Source organism: Corythoichthys intestinalis, chromosome 10 (assembly GCF_030265065.1).
Source record: "Corythoichthys intestinalis isolate RoL2023-P3 chromosome 10, ASM3026506v1, whole genome shotgun sequence".
Lineage (NCBI taxonomy): Eukaryota > Metazoa > Chordata > Actinopteri > Syngnathiformes > Syngnathidae > Corythoichthys > Corythoichthys intestinalis.
This window is the reverse complement of record NC_080404.1, coordinates 32,031,428-32,054,864: the sequence shown is the minus strand read 5'-3', so window position 1 is coordinate 32,054,864 and position 23,437 is coordinate 32,031,428. Positions and strand designations below refer to the sequence as shown.

At 38.2% G+C, this 23,437-nt stretch overlaps 1 protein-coding gene across 2 annotated transcripts; it reads left to right on the top strand.

Annotated features, from left to right (window-relative positions):
• Nucleotides 1-1,465: 1,465 nt before the first annotated feature.
• Nucleotides 1,466-23,139, top strand: LOC130923179 (uncharacterized). 2 transcript variants are annotated; one of them, XM_057848692.1, is made up of 9 exons: nucleotides 1,466-1,697; nucleotides 2,234-2,424; nucleotides 2,489-2,550; nucleotides 12,024-12,491; nucleotides 15,003-15,130; nucleotides 16,540-16,699; nucleotides 18,148-18,211; nucleotides 19,204-19,303; nucleotides 22,724-23,139. In XM_057848692.1, exons 4-9 carry the CDS (start codon nucleotides 12,095-12,097, stop codon nucleotides 22,751-22,753), a joined length of 879 nt encoding a protein of 292 aa, XP_057704675.1. In that variant the 5' UTR covers nucleotides 1,466-1,697; nucleotides 2,234-2,424; nucleotides 2,489-2,550; nucleotides 12,024-12,094; the 3' UTR covers nucleotides 22,754-23,139. The 2 variants fall into 2 exon arrangements, with proteins under 2 accessions (XP_057704675.1, XP_057704676.1); XM_057848693.1 differs by lacking the exon at nucleotides 2,234-2,424.
• The last annotated feature ends 298 nt before the right edge of the window (nucleotides 23,140-23,437 follow it).

Sequence of the window (23,437 nt, the reverse complement as noted above, 5' to 3'; positions counted from 1 at the left end):
CGAGTTAAACTCCCAAATGACGATGCTGGACGTCCGTATAATTTGCTGACTTTATTTTGGCCGTCGTTATGACGCCATCATTTGAAGAGTGAAACTAAAAATAGAAACAATACTAATCAATTTCGTCCTCGATACCAAACAGGTTTGCATCAACGTAAATAAATGATAATGAGCTGCTATTACCACAATGACACAAACAGTTAGCATGCGTTCCCTAGCATTAGCACATCGTTCAAACAACCACACAACTGATTCTAAGTGTCCGATCGTGGGTGGAAAACACACAACAACAACAGAAAAGATGATACACATAGGCATTGCTTCTGTAGAGATATTTTACAAGCATAAACAATGAACGTAGGTTCGCAGCCGTGTTTTTCTCTCTCTCTTTCGCCCACTCACTCAGGCACTACGTAGCTGTCAGTCTTCTTCTGGCGTGTGAGCGCTCTTCTGTGCGAGTGCGAGTGCGCCCTCACTTGGGCGTGAAAGCGCCACAAACTAAAAGCATGCATTTCAATATAAAAAAGTCAATAATACAATTGAACACACATTGCTAAAGGCAGAACGCGAACGTGGCCATAGCAATCAAGAGTTATTCAGATAACTATAGCATAAAGAACATGCTAACAAGTTTACCAAACCATCAGTGTCTCCAAAACACCAAAATAACATGTGAAAATATATAATAATGTGTTAATAATTTCACACATAAGTCGCTCCTGAGTATAAGTCGCACCCCCTGCCAAACAATGAAAAAAACTCCGACTTATAGTCCGAAAAATACGGTACATAAACGCCAAGGTAACTTCATAAGAATAGACCGCACATTTTTCTTTGTGTGTCTATTGCTCATGCCTGACACATATTTGGTTCCATAGCAGCACAATGTAGTGTCGCTTGACACTAAGGGTATCTATTGTGCTAATGATGGCTGCAGTGGCAGTGTGACACACAGTGGCCCTAATCAATATTTTACCAGAGGGAAAGCAAGCCACAACATTATATCCATTCTAGTTTTCTCCCCTTGCTGATGCTTGTTATTTGGTGACACGAGCTCATCCATCCGTCCATAGATGGTTTGTCAAGTGGTGCGACTTCCCAGCAAGCACAAAAACAGAGTGTCATACCATTGCTCGCTGAGGGAGTCATTTTAAACATTCAGGGTAACTAAGACTATTAAGTTTTTTCATAGGTGTTATTGATGGTTTAACTAAAAGTGAATTAACCGGAAAAAAAGGAATTTCATTCTTAGTTCTTTGCATTTCCTTCTCTAGGGAATTCATTAATATTCAAGGAAGCTCCTACGTAAGCTTGTCTGTCACCTGCTGTGCTACGTGACCCTTATTTGGTGCTGCCTTTCAGCACATCTTAACTCCTCAAGTATCGACAGAAAATTTCAGACCCTCTCGACCTAAAATTCAGGTCAAGGATTTTTTTTTTTTTTTTAACGAATAACAGTGGCACATCAATTTCTTGAAGATTCACATTTCCACAATCGTATTTTACCTCTACAAAAAGAGCAGCTTTTATGGTTTGTTTTTTTCTCTCTCTTCATTTTCAACAGAAACTCTACATAGATCATAGTGGACCTTTGGGTGTTTGACACTTTTTGACTTACAATACTACAACGATTTGACATTGTCCAACTAAAGGGACATACTTATATAAGCTGGCCTCTTGACACTTACAGTAATAAGGTAAGCAAGAGTGTGAAACAGTACATGCAGTAATTTGAATTGTGCGATTTTTTATTCTTTGTTTTTCATTTGGAATCTTTTTTTTTTTTTAAATCATTTAATTTCATGCTACTTAGTAATAGATTTGATGTATTAATTTTATTGTAATTGTTTTGTATTGCGTTTAATCATGCGTTACTTCACTGTACCTTTGCATTCTGTTTAATCGACGGGGTTTGATATTTTTATTAATTTGGGTATTATTTTAACAGTATTTTGATTTGGTAATTGACTTTTTGTCATTATCATTATTACTGTTATAGTCTTTTGCAATTTGGATGTATTTCATTGGAATTTGTAATTATTTATTATTTAGTTATTTTATTTAATAAAATAAATTTATGACCCTACCAGGTTGGGGAAATTATTTCTTAAAACTGGAAACTTGAGTTCTGCATCAGATTAAATGACACTCTTGTAAATTAAGTACTCAGATAAGCTCCCGCTTATATCTCTCAAATAACATCTGCCTCAACATCCCATGGGTCATTGTTCAGTGTTAGGGACTAATCAAGAATGTGCTAGGCAAGGAAGCACATGCAGGAGAGTCAGCATGTGCTAAAAGTCGAGATGATCTTGCATCAAGTCTGCTTGCCAGAAGGAAGGCTGGAACATGACTGTGGAATGAAATAAAAGGAAGGATTGGTGAATGTGATAATGAGGTGCTATTTCCACATGTGATGAACTGGTGAGTGTGATTGTTTTCACTCCGGAGACCTGCCACATTCTTTCATGTTGCATACTCCCATCAGGAATAGAAGAAACGTGGATGTTTTCTACAGCTGGAAGCCTATCGACAGCTCACATCAATGAGGTAAACATCTATCTGCCTCATTACTTGCGAGGTTACATGACCTGGAAAGGTATTGAATGGTGTACCGTACCTTTAAGATAGGAAATTATGGAAAACTATGTTACCATAATAAAACCTTTGATAATTCATTGGCTACTAATAATCATCAATCATTTTGAATTGGGAGGCCTAGCATTGTCCAAAAATGAAGTACCCTTACCATTTTTATGTGTTAAAATAAGGTCAATATAGAGGTTGTCTGAAAGAACACAAATCTGCATTTTTTTATGCATGTTTGTCAGATCATTGGCCAATTGTTGCACAGATGATGTTTATATACAGTGGTATGAAAAAGTATCTAAACCTTTTTGAATTTTTCACATTTCTGCATAAAATCACCATCAAATGTGATCTGATCTTTGTCAAAATCACACAGATGTAAAAACAGTGTCTGCTTTAACGAAAACCACCTAAACACTTATAGGTTTTCATATTTTAATGAGGATGGTATGTAAACAATGACAGAAGGGGGAAAATAAGAAAGTAAACCACATTTAATATTTTGTGCCCCCACTCCCCCCAAATTTGGCAGCAATAACTTCAACCAGACGCTTCCTGTAGCTGCAGATCAGTCTGGCACATCGATCAGGACTAATTTTGGTCCATTCTTCTCTAAAAAACTGCTGTAGTTCAGTCAGATTCCTGGGATGGCAGCCATTAGTCGATGTCTTTAAGTCATGCGACAGCATCTCAATGAGGTTCAAGTCTGGACTTGGCCACTCCAGAAGGTCTATTTTGTTCTTATGAAACCATTCTAAAGTTGATTTAACTTCTGTGTTTTAGATCATTGCCTTGTTGCAGCATCCATCCTCTCTTTATCTTCAACTGTCTGACAGACGTCCTCATGTTTTCCTACCAAATATCCTGATCAAATTTTGAATTCATTTTTCCATTAACTCATTCACTCCCAGCCATTTTCACCGGAGCAAGGCCCTTCGCTCCCGGCCGTTTTACTGGATTTTGACTGATTTTGCAAGGCCCACAGAAAATTCTGTTCTATTACTATATAAACATGGAACCCACCAAAAGAAAGATTACACTCTTTTCTTTCAGCAGGAAAAAATATAAGTTCTTATCTTTTTCCATTCTTTAGAAATTAGCATTAGAAAAAAGCTTAGTTTGAGCAATTTTCCAATTGCTGATGAAAAAACAGAGAAATTGAGCTTTTTGTGAAAGCATACATTTCAAGCATAACTTCGACTTTAACACGGCTATTTTTTGCTTTAGTTACATCCCAAACATCTGAATAATGTTTTCCTTTTACAAAATAACATAAACAACAAGACAAATAGAGCTTTTGGTAGGAAAGTAACAATTTATTTACACATAACTTACTGAGATGACGCCGTTATGGCTGCGACAGCCGGGTTAACTTTTCCCTCATCGCCGCCTGTCTCATAAAGATGGATTATTTTGAGTCTCTGCGGGGTCTGCTCGGCGAGCAGCACGGACTCAATGACATCGTCCGCTGCACTGGTGGTCCCGGTTGTTCTGCTCAGTCGTCCGCCGCCTGGGATGCTTCCACCAGCACCCTGGCCGTGTGGCGTTGCCGTTGAATCGGGTTGCTGGTCTCACCAAATGCGCTACTGCCCTCGAGTGGCCAGTTTTATTGCTTTAAAATGGATTTTCAGCTTTGTGCTTTGGAGCTCAGTTGAATCAGAACCCAGAGATGTCTCTTATGAAAAAAAACATAATAGATGAATAAATATGTCTTTGTGACACTGAAACAATTAAAGATAGAAGGTATTTATACGTTTTGGGGAGCAAATGAGTAAATGAATGCAAGTTGTCCAGGCCCTGAGGCAGCAAAACAGCCCCATATCATGATACTCCCTCCACCATGCTTCACGGTGGATAAGAGGTGCTAATGTTGGTGATCTGTGCCATTTTTCCTCCACAAATGACATTGTGTGTTACTCCCAAACAATTCAAATTTGGTTTCATCAGTCAACAAAAATATTTTGTCAAAACTTCTGTGGAGGGTCCAAGTGCCTTTTGCGAACATTAAACGAGCAGCAATGTTTTTTTTTAAACAGCAGTGGCTTCCTCTGTGGAGTTCTCCCATAAACACCATCTTGGCCATAGTTTTACATATAGTTGATGTGTGCACAAATATATTGGACTGTGCCAGTGATTTCTGTAAGTCTTTAGCAGACACGCTAGGGTTTTTTTTTTTTTTACTTCTCTGAGTATTCTGCGCATTATTCTTGGCGTCATCTTTGGTGGACGGCCATTCTTTGAGAGAGAAGCAACAGTGCCAAACTCTCCCCATTTGTAGACAACTCTGACTGTTGATTGATGAACATCCAGACTTTTAGGGATGGTTTTGTATCCTTTCCCAGCTTTACACAAATCAACAATCCTTGATCGTAGGTCTCCAGACAGCTCTCTTGAACGAGCCATGATGCACATCAGAAATAATTCTCAAGACAATTCTTACCAGGTGTGTGTTTTATAGTGGGTAGGGCAGCATTAAACCACTCAATTGCTCTTTAAGTGTCCTTAGGCAGAGGGTTCACTTACTTATTTTTCCCTCTTCTGTCATTGTTTGCATGCTATCCTCATTAAAATATGAAAACCTATAACCTTTGGGTGGTTTTAGTTAAAATAGACACTGTTGTTACATTTGTGTGATTTTGACAAAGATCAGATCACATTTGATAGTGATTTTATGCAGAAATGTGAGAAATTCCGAAAGGTTCAGATACTTTTTCATATCATTTTATGTTTATGGAGGAGTTTACCCAAATTTAGTCTTTTCTCCATTAATTTTTGTACCTAAGTAAAAATGGGGGGGAAATGAGTTGGCCAACTCTCAGTGGCTTAAAATTGTATGCATGTGTGTGTGCGGGGGGGATAGTTGTTTGTCAATGGTTTGGATTCAGTTCACGTGTTTTCCTCGAAATTCATTGAGTTTTTGTTGAGCCTGTAGATAAACACAATGTTAAAAAATGTGTTTTAAACTCAGGAGATAGAGGAAACAGAAGAAATAGTGAGGCATCTGTGTGTTGTCAAAAGCAGCTGAGACCAAAATAAATCAAATGTGCTGTGTTTAAGGTTTGACTTCTCGCTGCTAGAGGAAGAGTCGAGTGTGTCCTTTCTATTCGCAGCTGTCATATTAGTACGTGTTTTTATTTCAAACCATGTTGTCATGGCAACGGTGAGATCAACAAGCAGGAGTTGAAGATAATGACACTGCTTTTTAAATCATACCTTTTTGTGACTTTAAGCGCTGCCGCCACAGAAGGCAAACAGGAAAAGAACGGAAAATGTTCTCTGTCCTGGCTTCCCAGTACATTATAAAAGTAAAAAAAGAATGTTTTTAGGCAGGCAATGTTACTGACTTCATAATTCCCACTTGTCTGTGCTTGTTAGCCCCACCTCTAGCATCGCATTTGAAATCCAGCCCACACCACAGAAGACCAGACTGACTTGCCATTTATATTGTACATGGCAAAAGTTAGGCTAGCTACAATTTTTTAAGGTGGTTTGTCTGAAGATTTTTAGAGAAGTAAATGTGCTTGATTTAACGAAATAAAACTTGGCAAAACATCAGTTGGGATGTAGCTTTGTTTCAAAGTACGAAACTTCTAGAGCAGTTACAGCCCTTTTCATCTGAAATATTCATTTGTCCCTTTAATCTTTTATATTTGATAAAAACACTGCCAATCACAAATCACTGCTAATCCTGCCATTAAAGATGGCCTTGCATGTAATCCCCACCCCCCCCCCCCCCACCCCCCACTGTTTTATGTACAAGATAGATCAAATGGGTTTGTGGTCTGGTTTAAGTTTGCTTTATTATATATGTGGTTTGAGATTTGATTGCAATCACTTTTGTTTGAAGTTGAAGCAGGGGTGAAAGTCGGCCAGAACAGTCAGGAATGCAGTTCCGGTAAAAGATTCAGGGCCAGAACACAGTTCCAGTATAAGGTTCAGGGCCGGAATGCTGTTCCGGTACACGGTGCTTTGATTCCGAAAATATGACGGCAACTGTCAAAACGCTATGTAAAAAAAATAAAATGCTAAGCTGCCGAACATGCATTTCATCTCCAAGACGAAAACAATCTACCAACATCAATTTTACATACACAAGTGTTAAAAACAAGCATAATAAAGTGCTTTTGTCATCTGTTTCCACCAATATTTATTTTATTCCACGGACGGCATGGAGGTTTCCCCAGCTGCTGCATTTATCGGAGTCTGACGATGATGAGTCACGTCAATGTGCGAATACACGCAGCAAAGCAAAACGACTCATTTATCCGTTCAATTGGCTGACATACTGACATGTGATCAGCAAAGATACTTAGCTCTGATTGGTACAAATGTGCATGTTTTGTGGAACAGCCCAAAAAAAAAAAAAAGGTTGAATTGATGCGACAAAAAAAGGCAATGCAACATAAAATGGATCAAATCTTTAAGAGCAACGAAAGAGTTGATGAGGCTTATATTTAGTTTTATTTGCTCTGATGGAGAGGTTCAGAACATCTTAGCTGTCAATGTGCACTTTGGACTTATATTTGTTCATTTATGTTAGGCTACTTATTCATTTCCTTATAATTTTAAAAAAAAAAGTCAATGTTTGCACAATCAGCATTATATGTTCCATTTAACTCTGCATAATATACCGTAATTTCCCGAATATAAGGCGCACCCGTGTATAATGCGCACCCCAATTTTACTTGTAAAATCTAGGGAAAATTATTGTACCCGTTTATAACGCGCACCCTAATTTTAGAAGAAAACAGAGCTTGTGTACAGATACAGAGATGTCATTTTACTGACTGGTGAAACACAGCACAAGCACAGCACATTGGTAGTTCAAAACATTACCGTAAACCAGTACTTCTCAAATGGTGGGGCGCGCCCCCCCAGGGGGGCGCAGAGCGATGCCAGGGGGGGCGCGAGTGACCTCGGGGAACATGCTTTTTTTTTTTTTTTTTTTTTTTTTGCCGTACTAGAATAAAGTGTACTTGCACATCCACTCCGTGGGTGGCAGTGGCGCTCTCATTTTCAAAGTGCGTGCAGTATTTTTGAAGTAAGCAAGAGCACACGGAAGAGACTCATGCAGAGTAGTGACGAGATTTGTCGTTCACTTGAGTAAACGAATCCATTCCGGTTCGTTCAGTAAAAAGATTCGTTCAAACAAATCGTTCAACGAATCGTTCGCCCCCCTCATCTCCCTCCCCGCCCAAACGAATCGTTCGGTTACTGAACGGGAAGTGACGTTGCCGAACGAATCACCAAAGACCGCTTCGCAGTATAACTGAACGGGAAGTGACATTGCTTGGTCCCTCCCTCTCTTCCACATTGACCACTCGTCGTAGTTTCAGAAATGAGTGACAGGCGGTATCATTCTGCTTTCACAGACAGCCTCGTCTCCCTCCTGCTGCTGCAAAAGCGAGGGAGAACTTCCGCGTCATCTGTCCTAGTTCTATGGGCTCAAAGTCATGGCTCGTGCTTGCATTTCGATTTAGGACACGGTTAAACATTTTCCTTTTGTGAGGGGAGTAGGGGGCGGGGGCGCACGGACTTTCTTTAGCAGGTTCTTGATCACACATGCAATCACATATACAGCATGTTTGCTGTCACGAAAATAAAAATACATCGAAAGTTTAATTTCTGAATATGGAACGACCAACACATCATATTTACATCTCGCTCTGTTGTATTTTTGTTTTTTAGTATTAAGATGATCGTGTTGAATTTTTGCACTGGTATTAATAAATAAAATAATCCGGTCAGCTCCCCTGTCGTCCCCGCATCTCAGATCGTCAAATGCTGACGAGAAATAATTGTTAGCTCTTTACGATGTCGCCTTTCTACTCTCATTAGTCTGTTAAGAAAAATGTAGACATATTGCGACATCTCCCGTGTCTGCGTGCGTTGTTTTGGGCGCTTGAGTAGCACATGATGGACGGATTGACATAATTTGTCAAAACCAACACCCGACACGCTGACACGAAAAAAAAATAATAAAACACTCGGGAAAAAATTGACATGTATAAACAGTTTCATTGCAAATCAGTATTATGGTGATCATACTAAATATTTTTTTCTGTGCACATATGAGGTAAATATCGCTGCCATGAAGCCTCCATATAGTGACAGTTCTCTGCCCGCTTCACTGCCGTCACGCGACCGTAGCTCAGCTTTTGCTTGCCTCGTAGCTACCCGTGTTTTAAATTACTGTAAATTTGATAGTATGTCGTCATAGGCAGTCACGAGTTTGTTGAGAAAAGTACTACTCTAAACAATGCTGGCTAGATTTGTGTGGTGTTTTTGTCTGTTTGAGCAGCATTTGATAGGCTCCACGTTAACAAATATGTGACAAAGTCATTTCCTTTCATTTTCTGATTCGTTCACCGCATAGTCATTACTGGAAAATCAAGTTAGCAGCAAGCTAGGTCAGGAACCGGAGGACCGAGTCACTGAACGGGAAGTGACAAAACTCAGTCTTGCCCCCCTGCCTGCACGCTGGCTGCTTATTGGCCACACGTGGACGTGAGTGACAAACGCCCTGATTCTGTTTCCGCTCCCTCCCCTGCCCGCGATGAGGCTGCCGTCTGATTGGTCGTGTGCGATGTCAGAAGACCCTGCCGCTTGCTCAACGCCCTCCCACGCAGCGAACAAGCACCACCTTCATAGAACGAATCAGTGCAGATGATGATTAGTTCGGTCTCGTTCACCAAAACAATTCGTTCAAAAAGAACGAATCGTTCGCGACCGATACAACACTAATGCAGAGCTGGACTCACGCAGCGACCCACTGTCTTCTTCGGTTCTCACGTGTCCGGCCGAGAAGTGCCGTTTTCGGCTTGGGATCGTCACGACCACCGCCCTCACCTACGGTTCTCCCTCGGCCGCCGAGAATGCGCTTTTTTCGGGCCGTTTGCCTTTGACTTTTAATATAGTGGAAAATGAGGAAAGACCACTGTTTACTGAGTCTAAAAATGATTATAGCGGAGAAGCCAAATCAGTTAAGACACCACTTAAAGACATTAGACCTCAATCTCATTGATAAGCCGCTTGACTATTTTTCAGCGAAAATGTGCCGAATACTGCCAATTTTCACAATCGTCCCGCTTTGTCAGTGTTATATCAGTAAACCAGTGAGCACTGTGGTGAATCAGCGAAAATAAAAACTTTCCTTCTGTCCAAAGACCCCCCCCCCCCCCCCTTCTATTCAGTTTTGTTTTTTTTTCGGTCAGAGTTTTTGGCATGTTGTCCTGAAGAGTAAATGTTTCTAATCAATTTGAATTTGTTATTATTTACTGATTTTATTACATTTTATTTTTCAGTATAAAATGGTCAAAAATGTACCTTGAGTGTATTTTTACAGTTTGGATGTGACTTTTTTTTTTTTTTTTTTTTTTTTTTTTTTAAACTTCAGGCAAATTGATGCGCGTTAAGTCTTTTCTGTTACAAGCAACACAATGTTAAAAAAGTTATACTTTATTATAAGTTGATCTGTTACTTTTTTTCTTTAATAGAAAAAAAGGACACAATGTTAGGCTGTGGCGTACTTATAATAGTAATATAGACGAATGATACTATTTACAGTGGCGGCAGAGAGTTGGGGGGGGCGCGAAACATTTACGTCTTCCTTGGGGGGGCGTAACAGAAAATAATTGAGAAGCACTGCCGTAAACTGACAATATTTACGGTAATAATATGATTTGACAACTTCTCCAACTTACCAGAATCTAAGAGAAAACAAAACAGATGTGACTTTTCTTTTAAAGGCTGCTGTATAACTTGCTCGTTTCCTCATGATGAATAAATGTTTCTTCCATGGATTGATACGGTAAAATGAAAGTGAGAACGTAAATCGGAAATCCGTGAGAGCTCATAGCTGTCAACACGTCAGTAACAAAAGGAACTATTGTTATTTGGGTTTGAGTTTCCCGAGGGACCGATATAGTTGACGGACACAGGAAGTGTGTGTCCTTACATTTGTTATGGTCCGAATTGCGGAGCTGCAATAAACGTCGACTCAAATGAGTTCAAGAAACTAAATTCTGTGCTTTATGAAGAGTGAAAAAAGCAGAATTTATCACAGACGAAATCATTCGGCCGATTAGAGTGAAGTATTACCGAAACAAAACGGTGACGTCACGTACCGTAATGGTCGGCAACGGGTCGCCGCATACGTTTCTTCAACACAACGTGGCCGTGTCAATGAAAAAAAATCGGTTCATATATATATATATATATATATATATATGTAATACAAATATATTTCTGGCTCCATCCATGTACCCGTTTATAATGCGCACCATGAGTTTACAAGTTGATTTTGGGGGAAAAAAGTGCGCGTTATATTCGGGAAATTACGGTAAGTCATTTGTACTTTTTCTGAATGTATGTTATTTATATCTTTTTTAAAAAATGTTTACATTAACTTCAATTTTAGTATACACCCTATGTTCTTAAGTAGATAAAAATTGAGATTTGGCATTTAGTATGTGAGGAAATGAGGGGAAATAAAATTTAGGAGATGGAGGTTGGGGTTATTGCCGTTTTTGTTTCAGGACTGGACTCGAGGCAGGACTCAAATGCAGAGTTTTCTTATTTAACAAAAATGTATGCATTTTACAATATGGCAGAACAAAACGTCACTCCACTGTGAGAGGCAAAAATCTTATCATAAACACAAAGTAACAAACAAACTCAAAAATGCTTAGAAAATATTCACAATCAGAAAGCAGGTTCTTCAACAAAAATTCACATCACAAAGAAGGCAAAATGCCATCAAAAAAAAAAGTAGCAAACAAACTCAAAAGCCTTACTAAATTTTTCAGGACTAGATTCATGTGGTGACTTCGGCTGTGGACAATCGCAGGCTAGGGTGACAGGTCAGCGGACGAAAACACTCTGGCACAATACAAAGGGGAGACTGACTATATATACACACAGAAGGTAATGGGGAACAGGTGGAGCCAATAGGCAATTAGGGAGGACATGAGTAAGAGCAAGTGCTCTGAAACAAGGAGGAAAAGACTTACAAAATAAAGCAGGAAATGACCATGACAAGACAAACCTCACCACGGTGTGGCATTTTGTTAACTTTTATTTATTTTATTTTGCAAATCACTGAAAAAATACAATTTAAATGAAAATCAGTTTTTGTATGTGTTATAGAAATAACTGTGCTAAAACAGTTTTCTTTGCATTTCAGTAGTTTGAGCGGTTTGACCCCCCAAAAAAATAAAAAGAAAAAAGAAAGAAAAACAATAAATAAAATTTTTGGCTCCAGGGCAACCTTCACATCGGGGAGTTCCGGCAGGAAATTCTAGCCACTTTCACCCCTGGGTTGAAGTCTGAGGTGCTATGCAAAGATTACAGACAGTAACAGTAACAGTGTGGCTGAGCAACTCCCGTACTTTCTTCTGGACAGTAATCCAACTCTGAGATTCCATGTGTTTCAGTTTTGGAATCAACTCTACCACATACCAGAGCCGGGAGCACCCAGGCCATGAGAGTTTGAGATTCAGCAATCATGAGGCGTAATGAGGGCAGACAAGCCCACTCAGCCACTGATAGATTGGCGCTGAGCGGTCCGGGGAATACGACGGTTCAGACTGTGGAGGGGAAGAGCGGGCGCTTGATAGATGGCTCAATCATTCAGACGTCTCCACAGCCGCCCTCCTTCTGGACCTGCGTTCACCGAGAGGTGCCAGCGAGGTGTACCAGCTCTCTTGTGTTTCTTGACAAGCTATTTTCAGCATCCCTGGTGGCTCCAGACAGGACAGCGGGGATAAACGCTCGGTACAAGTCCACCTTGTTCATTTGGCTCTGCTCGCCCAACATAAAAGAAGCTTCTGGAAGGCTCAGGGCGGTCGTATTGGACAGAGAGCAACATGGCAACAGTTGGGGTCAGTGTGGAAAAGCAGCATGTAAGTCTTTTGCTTTCAAGTCTAAAGTAGGTTCGACGTTACTATGGCAATAATTAACTAATTTGTTACCTTTGACTGTGATAGACATCCAATTGATTTGAACTGTGAGGGGCTGGCAGAGAATGATCACAATCATTCGCTACCATCCCCTCCCAGTTCAGATGGGCGCTTATTGTCGTCCGTGGCAGCCAATGAGTTAAGAAAGTAACAATGAGGATATTACCATTCGTCGCAACCAAGCGGCGGCAGAATGTTGATGAGAAGTTTCCATCGTGCATTCAGTAACAGCAGGTTTGAATTTCATCACCGTGGCCTAACGGTGAAAATCTAACATAGCCAGAGCAATGGATACGTATATGCATCTATCTCAGCAGCTATTGTAGATAAGATCACATTTCCAAAGTGTCGCAGGGATTGAATGTTTACATGTGGCCGTAAAAAAGGGGGAAAATCTTCCCATTCCAATTCCCTACCCCTATGCCTTTCATATTTTGACTTATTCCTCTCATCGGTCTCTCTTTCATATTCCTCCTGCTTCACATTCACCATCTTTTGAATAAATCTCACATGGTTCACGCACAAAATCCGCTTTTACACAAAACTATAACACATTCATGTTTTCTCCTCTTGTTTCAAACCCACAGAAATTGTTTCTGCTGTTGTATAATCTAACAGTAGTTTTAATAGCTTGAGACGGTCATGTGTTTTCTGTGTGTAAATACAAGTTAGCAGAAAATATAAATACAGGTAGTCCCCAGGTTACGACGTACTCAACTTACGCGATTTCAAATTTACGACACCGGAGTCTCGTACACCATTTTGTCTCCAGTCTTTTTTTTTTTAGTCGCACAAACAGTACCTAATTGTACCTCACAGTATCTTATATTTTTACTTTATTAACATGACTTGTTCTGTCCTAACTAAAAGGGAAGCTGTTCCGCTTAACAGACAGCAATCAAAGCAATTGTGCTTTTCAAGCTTTTTACTTCCTTCACTTTTGACAATTTGTAAAGCTGTACCACACATACTGTATGTACACGTCTGTTCAAAATGACACGCATTTTAACACTAAAACACACGACACAAAACGATTGGTGTTCAAACGTCCATGTAGTCTGATCAATATGTAAATTTAGCAGAAAATTAAATTAGCCCAATTTGCTTCACAAAAATCTGCTAGCTTAAATGCTATGAATGCTAACGTATTTACAATTCTTATAGCAAATCGCTCACATGTAACTCCACAAACTGTAGCTCTAAATTTAATTAGAAATAGGTATACAAACATATATTAGCTGAATCAACTTACAGCCTTTTGTGGGCCAAACCAGAGCGCAGCTATCCATGTGAAACATCTGAGTGCTCCTGTATGGAAGCATTATTGAATGACAGTCCAGCCAGACCCAACGCTGCCACCAGAGGGCAGTGTATTCTCCAGCATTAAATAAAATACATTACTTTGACTTTGACTTTGACTGCCATATTTGTGATAGTCTCTCATATAAAGACTGAAAATAACAATTTTCATGACAATCTGATGTAGTTTCTTTGAAGAATGAAACTATCTTTGTCTTGTTGTTATAATGTCTGCCACTCTTCATTCATTCATTTCACCGAAAGCAATAAAATACATGAAAGGATTGACAATTTTATTGCTAAAACATTTCAGACATTTGAAAGACAAAATCTCTAAAAAGTATTTTAAAAGCTGACGATGTTGATCGATCAATCCAGAGAGATCATTGCACTCGTAGTAATGCCACTAAATCAATCAATTACTCATTCATCTGTCTAGAATACATTCTTCAAATTTGGAGGCAACTGCACCAAATCTCTTGGCAATTCATTCACCTAATTTTCTGCCAGCTCCGCCCAGTTGAAATGGTTTGGATGTCTCTTTCTGTCAGTTAGAGTCAATGAGTTAAGGAAGCCACAAAAACTTAATAAATCCAATCTCCCGGCAAAGAGAAAAAAAATCTGAATTTGACACGCTAAGACAGAAGTCGCAGCTGTCATGTTCATGGCACCAAGCCATCATCTGTGTCATTATTTATAGCCCCATTTTCCTACGTTGACACTTCCGAATACGTCTCCGCATTTTGCAGCAGGACTCTTTGGATGTCACAGTTGAAAAACCACTCAGAAAACAACTAGGCAGCCTTCGGCGTCTCAGTCCTGGATGTGAATTCAGCTGAGATGTTCCATAAAAGCGGGAGGAATGAAGATTACAGAAGCAGGATAGATGCACTGTCATCTTTTGCATTATTCATAGGCCACACTCATGTTGCCTACGGCTCTTTTTTCACTTTACGAGCTGCTGCCGGTGGTCATTTTTTGGTGTCTTCTTCTCCTTCTTCTCATTTATACGCATCATAAACTTCAGCTATATCATGAGAGAATGGTGAAAATATTTACTGCCAGCACTAATGTTCTGATTTTGGCCGTGACAAAAGATGGTTTCTTACCCTTTTTTAAATAATGTCATTCACCAAATTTGTTTTGTTTCCTCAGCAGAGGGAACTCTAGAAAGGACAAAAGAACCAGCAGAAGGTCCTACAAGAAGCAGTGGGATGGAATATTGTCTATTCTTCCTGAAGACAAATACTCAGGAAGCCTCACCCAGAACTCGCACTCTCAAAGTAGGACGTTCTCTGCTTTTTAAGAGTATAACTGTACACTGTAAGATAGGGGTGTGACAAAATATCGAAATGATGATATATCCTGATACTTTGTATCTCAAAAGGTTATCGATATGCTCCTGCCAAGAATCGAGAATCGTTTTAAAAAGGTGTCAATATCTAAAAAAAAAAAGAAATAACAAGTAACCAACAAGTTGCTACCAAAATCTTCCACTATAATAGTGTCTCAGTTAACTCTAAGGCTGCATTGGCGGTGCACGACTCATAATCCATTTAGAATGTGGGTTTTCAGGGCATTTACAGGTCACTTGCGGTTCATTTTAGGGCATTTATAGGTCATTTCCTGTTGAGTTGAGTCACTGTCTATTCATTTGGGTGATTCCCAGGTCATTTCCTGTTCTGTAACTCAAAATCAACAGGGTTGATAAAATACCCCCAAATCAACGGGAAGTAACTGAACATCAACATGCCCAAAATTACCTCATTGCCTGGCATTGGCTGCCACTGACGGCCATAGGCATTCAATCCATTTGAAGTGGGAGGGATGGCAGCGAATTCATTCGCTGCCACCCTCCCATTTCAAATGGATTGGACGTCTACTAGTGATAAACTAATTCCAATTCACACAGGAAGCTTGTTTTTCTGTTTATTAGTTGCTGGTCAGAAAATCATTTGAGGATATTCTACAAATGTATCGATAATTGTTGTATCGCCATATCGTCAGATCATCTTCATCGTGAGCTTTGTATTGCAAATCGTATCATGTCGTTAGATACCAAGAGGTTCACACTCCTACTGTAAGCATGGTGGTGAGGTAAATGATGAGCACATCTGCCACTCAGTTTGCTATCGTCATGCAGTGCATCAGCTCAAAAGCACCAAAAAGGATCAAGAGGGACTAGGCAAAAATTCACATAATTAACACCCACTGAAAATGCATTGGAGGAGAGTTAGTAATGACTTTTATAACTAATTAAGTAATAATTATAATTTCATTATATAACAAAAACTTTAAAATAATACTTATATTGCAACCTAATAAAATAATCTCTTTCAAATTATCTGATGATTTTTTTTCTCTTTCATCATCCATCTGATCCTTTAGCTCAGGGAGGTTTCAAAAGGATTGTGATTCCCTCCCTTTGCTCTCATCCCCACTAAAGCAGAGCATAACGTTAACACTTCCTCACTATTACAAGGCCGACGAGAGGATTTATCAAGGTTAAGGAATAGATTATGTTCCGAGTAGGTTGAACCCAGCCAAGATGCTCCCTTTTTTTTTTTTTTTTTTTTTTTTTTAACTCCATTTTCCTGCAGGATTAGTGTCAAAGAGCTGCTGAACTTCTTCCAAGCAATAAGAAAGCAGCTCACTCTGTAGGTTCTCCTCTCTCCCCCTTCTCCCATCCCAGGAGGCCCTGGAGCTCTCCAGGCCAGACTTCATCAACCGATCTAAGGATCGAGTGTGGAGGATGGAGGCGAGTGCGAGGAGGAGGAGGATGGAGAGGAGGTGCGCCCTACTGACGCAAGACGTGCAAAGGAAAAAGTGCACCGTGCCGGATCCGCACAGCGGTGAGCGATGACCCGGGACGTCCAAGCCCGTATTCATTTGTCCTTTTATTACAAATTTTTTACACTTGTTACGCACAGATAATACACTTTAGGGGTTGGGACCTCTTGTGAAAACTCTATAAGAAGGCAGTTAAGACTCACTGGAGGGGAATTTATTATGGTTAAATATGTGGACGAGTCCATTTCTACTTCAAAGCCCAATGAGTTTAGAGACTTATTGGGGTAGTTTATTAGACAGTGGGCTTCCTCAACTGGCATTTATCCAACTTTGCTCTCTGCTGGCAATTATTAAGCATTGCAGCTTTATGTAAATATATGGCTCGATAATCCATATTAACTGGACATATCATTAGGATGTACGTAATGAAGTCCTATACATGAGTGTTAATCAAACATAGAGTGCATTCTTTTTTTTTTGTCTTATCAGAAATTCCCCTCGTGTTTCTGAATTATAATCACACTTTCATCACAAGATTAATAGTGAAAGTATCCTTCAGTTTAACAATAATAATAATAATAACAATAACAATGATTATAGTGTACTTTTGTTTTAGTATGATTACTCACCAGTATTTAAATGCATTACACATGCACAAATTGGGAGATTTTTTATGCATTTATTATTATTATTATTTATTTTTTTTTTTTTTTAAAGCAGAGATACTCAAACTGTTTTCTCCGGCAGTCACGTTATCGATCTTGACAATAAAGGGGTGATCTCGTGTCGGATAGGCTGTATGATATGAAAATGTATAACCCAGACCAAAATGACAACCAGCGCGCCTCTATATGTAGTATAAATGATTAGCCTTCCATCCACATTACTATATTAACACAAAATTCATAGCACATATTTGTTCATTGTCATTAGTAGTTTGCAAAAGTACTACTTCATACTTTGATTGATTTGAAAAAACATCACGTTCAGAAACTGTCCAAGTAAGCAACATCTGGTAATTGACACTGGCAAAGGTGAGTGAAAAATTACAAATTGTAGGTAGACCTGATGATATTAACAATAACCTAATTAATTCTAAATATGTACAGCAATTCATAAAAGTCAAATAAAGTGAGTTTTTTGTTCTCACATTGGGTTTTTCCATAACATAATAAATGTATATATATATATTTTTTTTTAGAAGATATTATGATACAATATCAGGCTTTGTCTAAATTGAAAATACAGATTGTATGTCCAACCACACAAAAGCAAAAGTGAAAATGTTTCACCATGTTTCAAAAATGTCCTTTTTGAATGTTTTTCCCATCAATTTTTGGTAGATTCTAATTCAATGACTTCTTGATCTGCATTCTAATGCTCTATGTGACTGAGCTAAAATGTACTGCCCTTTTGCAGTGTCCATTTGCATATTTTACGGTCATTTACATAAAGTACAGTATTAATTCATATTTGTAATTCAATGTTGTTTGGCATGTGTGTGTCCTAGATATGCTTTTCAAACCAAAACAGAGGTCAATATCAGGCTGGGAGATGCAGCAGAGGACCAGAAGGTGACTTTTATCCCCAAACTGAACATCACATGATGATCAAGGTTGAAAACAAATCCATGACGATACAATATGATACCAATTCTTTGTCAGTGATGCGATATTTGGAAATTTTACAAGGTCTGTTACTATTCGATTTCGATCCATGGGACTTTAATCGATTAAAAACTATATTATGTACAGTACACCTATACCAAAATTAGTTCCCCTTCACTAAAAGCAACTACCGTAAAAAATACAAAACAATTTTGATGTTTTGACAAACATATTCCGATGAATTACAGACATCTGAATAGGGGGTAAATCTTTTTTTTTACCAAACTTAATGTCTAAAAGTTGACCACTATTTGATCGATGTTTTACATTTCAATCGATTTGATTGGATGGTTGCCAACCAATTGAGGTATCGTTCTAGGTATGTCACTTAAGCTTTTGCAAACAGTCATCCTCCAAATTGTTTTTATTTTAAGTGATTTTTTTCAAAGAAGCTGCTTCACAGTCAATACCGTGCCCATCATACAGTATAATGGTTATTAACTGCACATGCAGTGTTGTCACCTTCTATAGTGCTTTTCCTATTACAGTACAGTTAACCCAAAGTAAGGTCCGTATCTTAGTTTTTTGTGCCGGTTTGGTACATTTTCCATCGGTGTTTCGTGCAGAGAGATAAAAATACACACACACCGACACACACACTGTTGGATGTCTGGACGTCTTGACAGGAGATATGAGCAGCTCTCCATGCACCTTATCAGCTCCTTTTTATGTTGCTTATCTGCACCGTGCCCCCCGTCGTCCCCCCACTCCACTGCCTTCCAATCAGATGCTGGCAAACCATTGTAACTTTTTCAAAGGTGACACTATCTTCCTGCCAGGATCTGCGAACACATCGCCAGCGGCATGTAAAGGAGTGAAAAGGGAGTCTTGTGCATAAGACCTGTTCGGCAGATAAGTCCCCGTGTAACAGTATTCCCTAATCGTGTGTGTGTTTATAGGATGTACTACATGTTGCCTGAGGTGAAAAAGAGAAAGCAAGAGGCAGAGAGGAAAGCTTCATCCCAAGCGAACAGAGTGCGAGTTCACCTCTTTAAGAAGGTGAACTGAACACTTTTTAATACCATTAAATGGAGTTCTATTTAATAACAATTAGAAAAGTGGTAATAACTTTGATTTATGTCGTGGCTTTTAAGGGACCCAAGGACACCTAACAGTACTATTTCATCGGGTAATTAAAATGTTATAAAATGTTATGATATAGTGTCTGCTTGTGTGTGCGAGAGTCTGTCCGTATGGAGATTTGTGTATTTGTCTGCCTGTGTACCGTTAATGTTTATCTAATTGTGTATTATCTGTTTTTTTTTTTTTTTTTTTAAATAATACTGATTTATGTAAACACATTCATATACATTTTATGTATTTTACTTCTATAGTTGTATAACTTTATTATTAGGTTCAGATCTAACAGCAAATCCACAAACAAAATTGACCCCACAGCCTCTAAGGCTGTTGAATCACACTAAATTAGCATATTAAAATTCACTATAATTAAAGACAGTTATTATTTGTACTGCATGATACTCATTCGATTCACGAAATTGTCATTAAATGTGAATGTGGTTTCTACAAATAGTTTTAATTGTAAGTTTATTATTGCACATGAGCCCTGAAGGGAAAAGCCGGCAGGAAAAGAAGATTGATAGACAGCATAGTATATACAGTATGTCCTTTGAGCCTTTGCCAGGGTAATATGTCTCTTTAAAACGTCATACTTATTTAACATGTACTCAATAGTTATGTAAATGTATAGAAATGCCCGTTTTGGTGAAAGTCTGAACAGGTTCCATTATGACCTGTAAAGTGTTATATATTTTAATGCAACAGAGGGCGCTGTATGACTGCTAAAGTCTAATCCTCTCTGTCCATCTCGTATTTTCTAGTGTTATATACATAATTATTTCTTGTCCAATTATGATAACTATAGTAACATTCTTAATTCAATCAAATAAAACACCTAGTAAATAAATTCAACAATGTGACATAAGGCCATGGATGTAATTTAAGGCTTTTACCCTATTCACCTTTTGGAGCTCACACAATGTTCCTAACATCTGTGCTAAGATTTTATGTCATAAATGCCCTGAATAAACAACATTAATAATTACGGTAACTCAATCAGTGTTTTATGTTTCCATTACTGTTAATATGACAGAATTATATAACATTATTCGTTCATCATAAACTCTAGACGTCAGCTATTTTTAGAAGTGGCAGTTGATTTAGAGCATTTTGACTGATATTTCAAGACCACACAATATATTGTTTCATGATAATGTTTGCAAACATAAAGGTACAGACTACCAAATGATGGTTAGACCCTATTACTTCATTTAAGGGGGGCGGGGGGGGGGGGGGGAGTAAATGATTGTTGAACAAATGTTGCTTTCACGTAAAACAATACTACTTATCCTGGATAAGAAAAACTGGAAAAAAAGTTATATTTTTGTACCAGTTACTATGACACTAGCATATGTTGCTTTCGTGACACCTTAGCACATTACCTGCATGACATTGATGGCAATAGATGTCAAATCCTATTTGACTGGGAAAAGCTGGCAGTTTATGATCAGCCCTCCCAGTCAAAATGGACAGGATGTCTATCCCTGACAATGGCAGTCAATGAGTTAATCATGTAACAATTATTCAAATCAGAGCTACCCAAGACTCTGAAATGACCATCTCTACAGGAATTGTAAGTGAGGACAAGTCGACAATAGCAATTAACATTTTATTCCGTTGAATGAATTTTCAATTTTCATTGGCACTGAAAGAGTTAAGATGCCAAATTAGGGCTATTTAATCATGTTAATGTATTTCATTTCATTTTATTTGAGCATGTTATTTTACAGTACTACATAAAAAAGCGCAGACAGACATTATACATATTATTGTTAGCAGAGACGCTTAAAAGGAGCAGGCAGAATCCTATGGAGCGCCGTTTGTAAAGCAGCACATGCTCAAAATTACGACAACATTTTCTCACATTTAGCGCCAGACAGTGTTTAAAACGTGGTGTGAAATTTTTAGAGTCACTTTTTTTTTTTCACATTTACAACATTATTTAGCAACTTAAATATTTATTTCTAAATAATAAGTTTTGGACCTGGTTGTTTAAATCCAGAACTAAATATTTAATTTAAATCTTAAACTTATATCCTATATCCTAAATGTTAAATCAGGAAACGGTCAGAACTAAATATTTAGCTTATTATGCAAATTCACATGATTGGAGACCGGAAGTAACAAAATAAAAGCTGGTGGAGCAGCTCAGACTGTCTGTTTACGTTGCTTGAAAATGAATAAAACCTACTCAACGGTGGCAGTCTGCTCTTGGACATGAGTCATTGTGATAATAACAATATATAGGTAAAATACATATTTAGGAGAAACCATTTAAAGAATATTTTGTGTGCTCCAGCTTTTATTTTGTTACTTCCAGTCTCCAGTCATGTGAATTTGCATATTAAGCTAAATATTTAGTTCCAAGCATTTCCAGATTTAGCATTTAGGATATAGGATATAAATTTAGGATTTAAATTAAATACTGTATTTAGTTCTGGATTTAAACAATCAGGTCCAAAACTTCTTACTTAAAAATAAATATTTAAGTTGCTAAATAATATTGTAACTGTGCAAAAAAAAAAAAAGTGACTCTAAAAATTTCACGCCACGTTTTAAACACTGTCTGGAGCTAAATGTGAGAAAATGTTGTCGTAATTTTCAGCATCTGCTGCTTTACAAACGGCGCCCCATAGAATCCAAGGCTAATGGAGGCGTGCCCCTTTTCAAAACTGATAATTCTCAAGTAAAAACAGTTCTGTTGTTGCCAAAGTAGGCAATAATTAATGACTGGAAATTTTACAGGTTTGGTGGATATACATTTGGATGCAAGCAGTTTTGCTACAAGGGGTGTGGGTGTCTATAAATGAATGTAATCCATAAATAAATGTTAATATAAAATGCTTTGAGATTGCTCATTTGTGTTTACATTCAATATAAAACTACAACTGAGTAGTTTTCTGTCTCAATATTGCAACAGTAGCAGTGCAAAAACTTGTTTTTATACTTTTCAAGGAGTAATTTCCAAGTTTTGGGGGGGGATAAGGCGGCATGACCTCACCAGCTCTCAAATAAACTTATTACCTAGGCTCAACTACAACGAGATTGGCACTCCGTCGATAAAGTCGGGTTTGCTCTCGGGGGTGGGGGCTTAGGAGGAGGTGTTTTTAAAATGAGCTGGCAGCTGTCCGGCGGAACCGTCAGATAGCAAAGTCAAGTGATTGGAGCTACCTAAGCCACAGAAGCACATACACACACCTATAGAGTGAAAAAGCAATTTAGCCGCTCTGATGCCGAGCTGCTCCTCAAAGGAGATTATGATAGTCTTCAGTGATGATATTGTTTTTTTGGGTGGGGGAAGGGAGATGTATCAGTAATGCTTCTTTTCTTCTTTGGCAGAGACTCCTGGACAACATCTTGCAAAGATGAAACGGATGTGCAGAAAGACAAATATTTATGCTTTGTATTTCATCCATATGTTCAGTATTCTTAATATTATTGACTCTCATCGAAACAGGTTTTGGTTATATTGTCATTTTTATTTATTTTATTTCACATTTATTTTGAACACTGCTAAAACTCAAAATCTTGTCAGGAATTAAAATTGAGATTTAAACCTAAAACCTAACTATAACTTAAAAAAAGCTTAAAACAAATGGAAATTCAATTGAAACACATGGGAAAAACACCTAACTTTTAAGTGATGTGTGTTATCAAGCGTAATGGCATTTTTAGGTTAGAAATAAGATTTTTTTTTTTTTTTCCCCATATATAAGAGCTTAAGTTTTTTGAGTGAAAGCAGTGAATTTGTTGTTCTCTTCTAGTCACATCTGAGATGCAATTGTTGGCCATTTTCAACAATGTACTGTACATCTAAAATAAAGATATGTCTAAAAATGGTTCAATATTAGTTGAAATGTGTATTCTAATGTGTATTTTTAATTGCGCTTTACCTTAAAAAAATGTTTTATCCGATTTTTCGATTAATCGATGGAATTTTCATTAGATTAGTCGATTACTAAAATATTCGATAGCTGCGGCCCTAACGTCCTTAATTCACCATTTAGATTGGGTGATTTGAATTGCATGAATATATTACATTGTTTTTCTAAG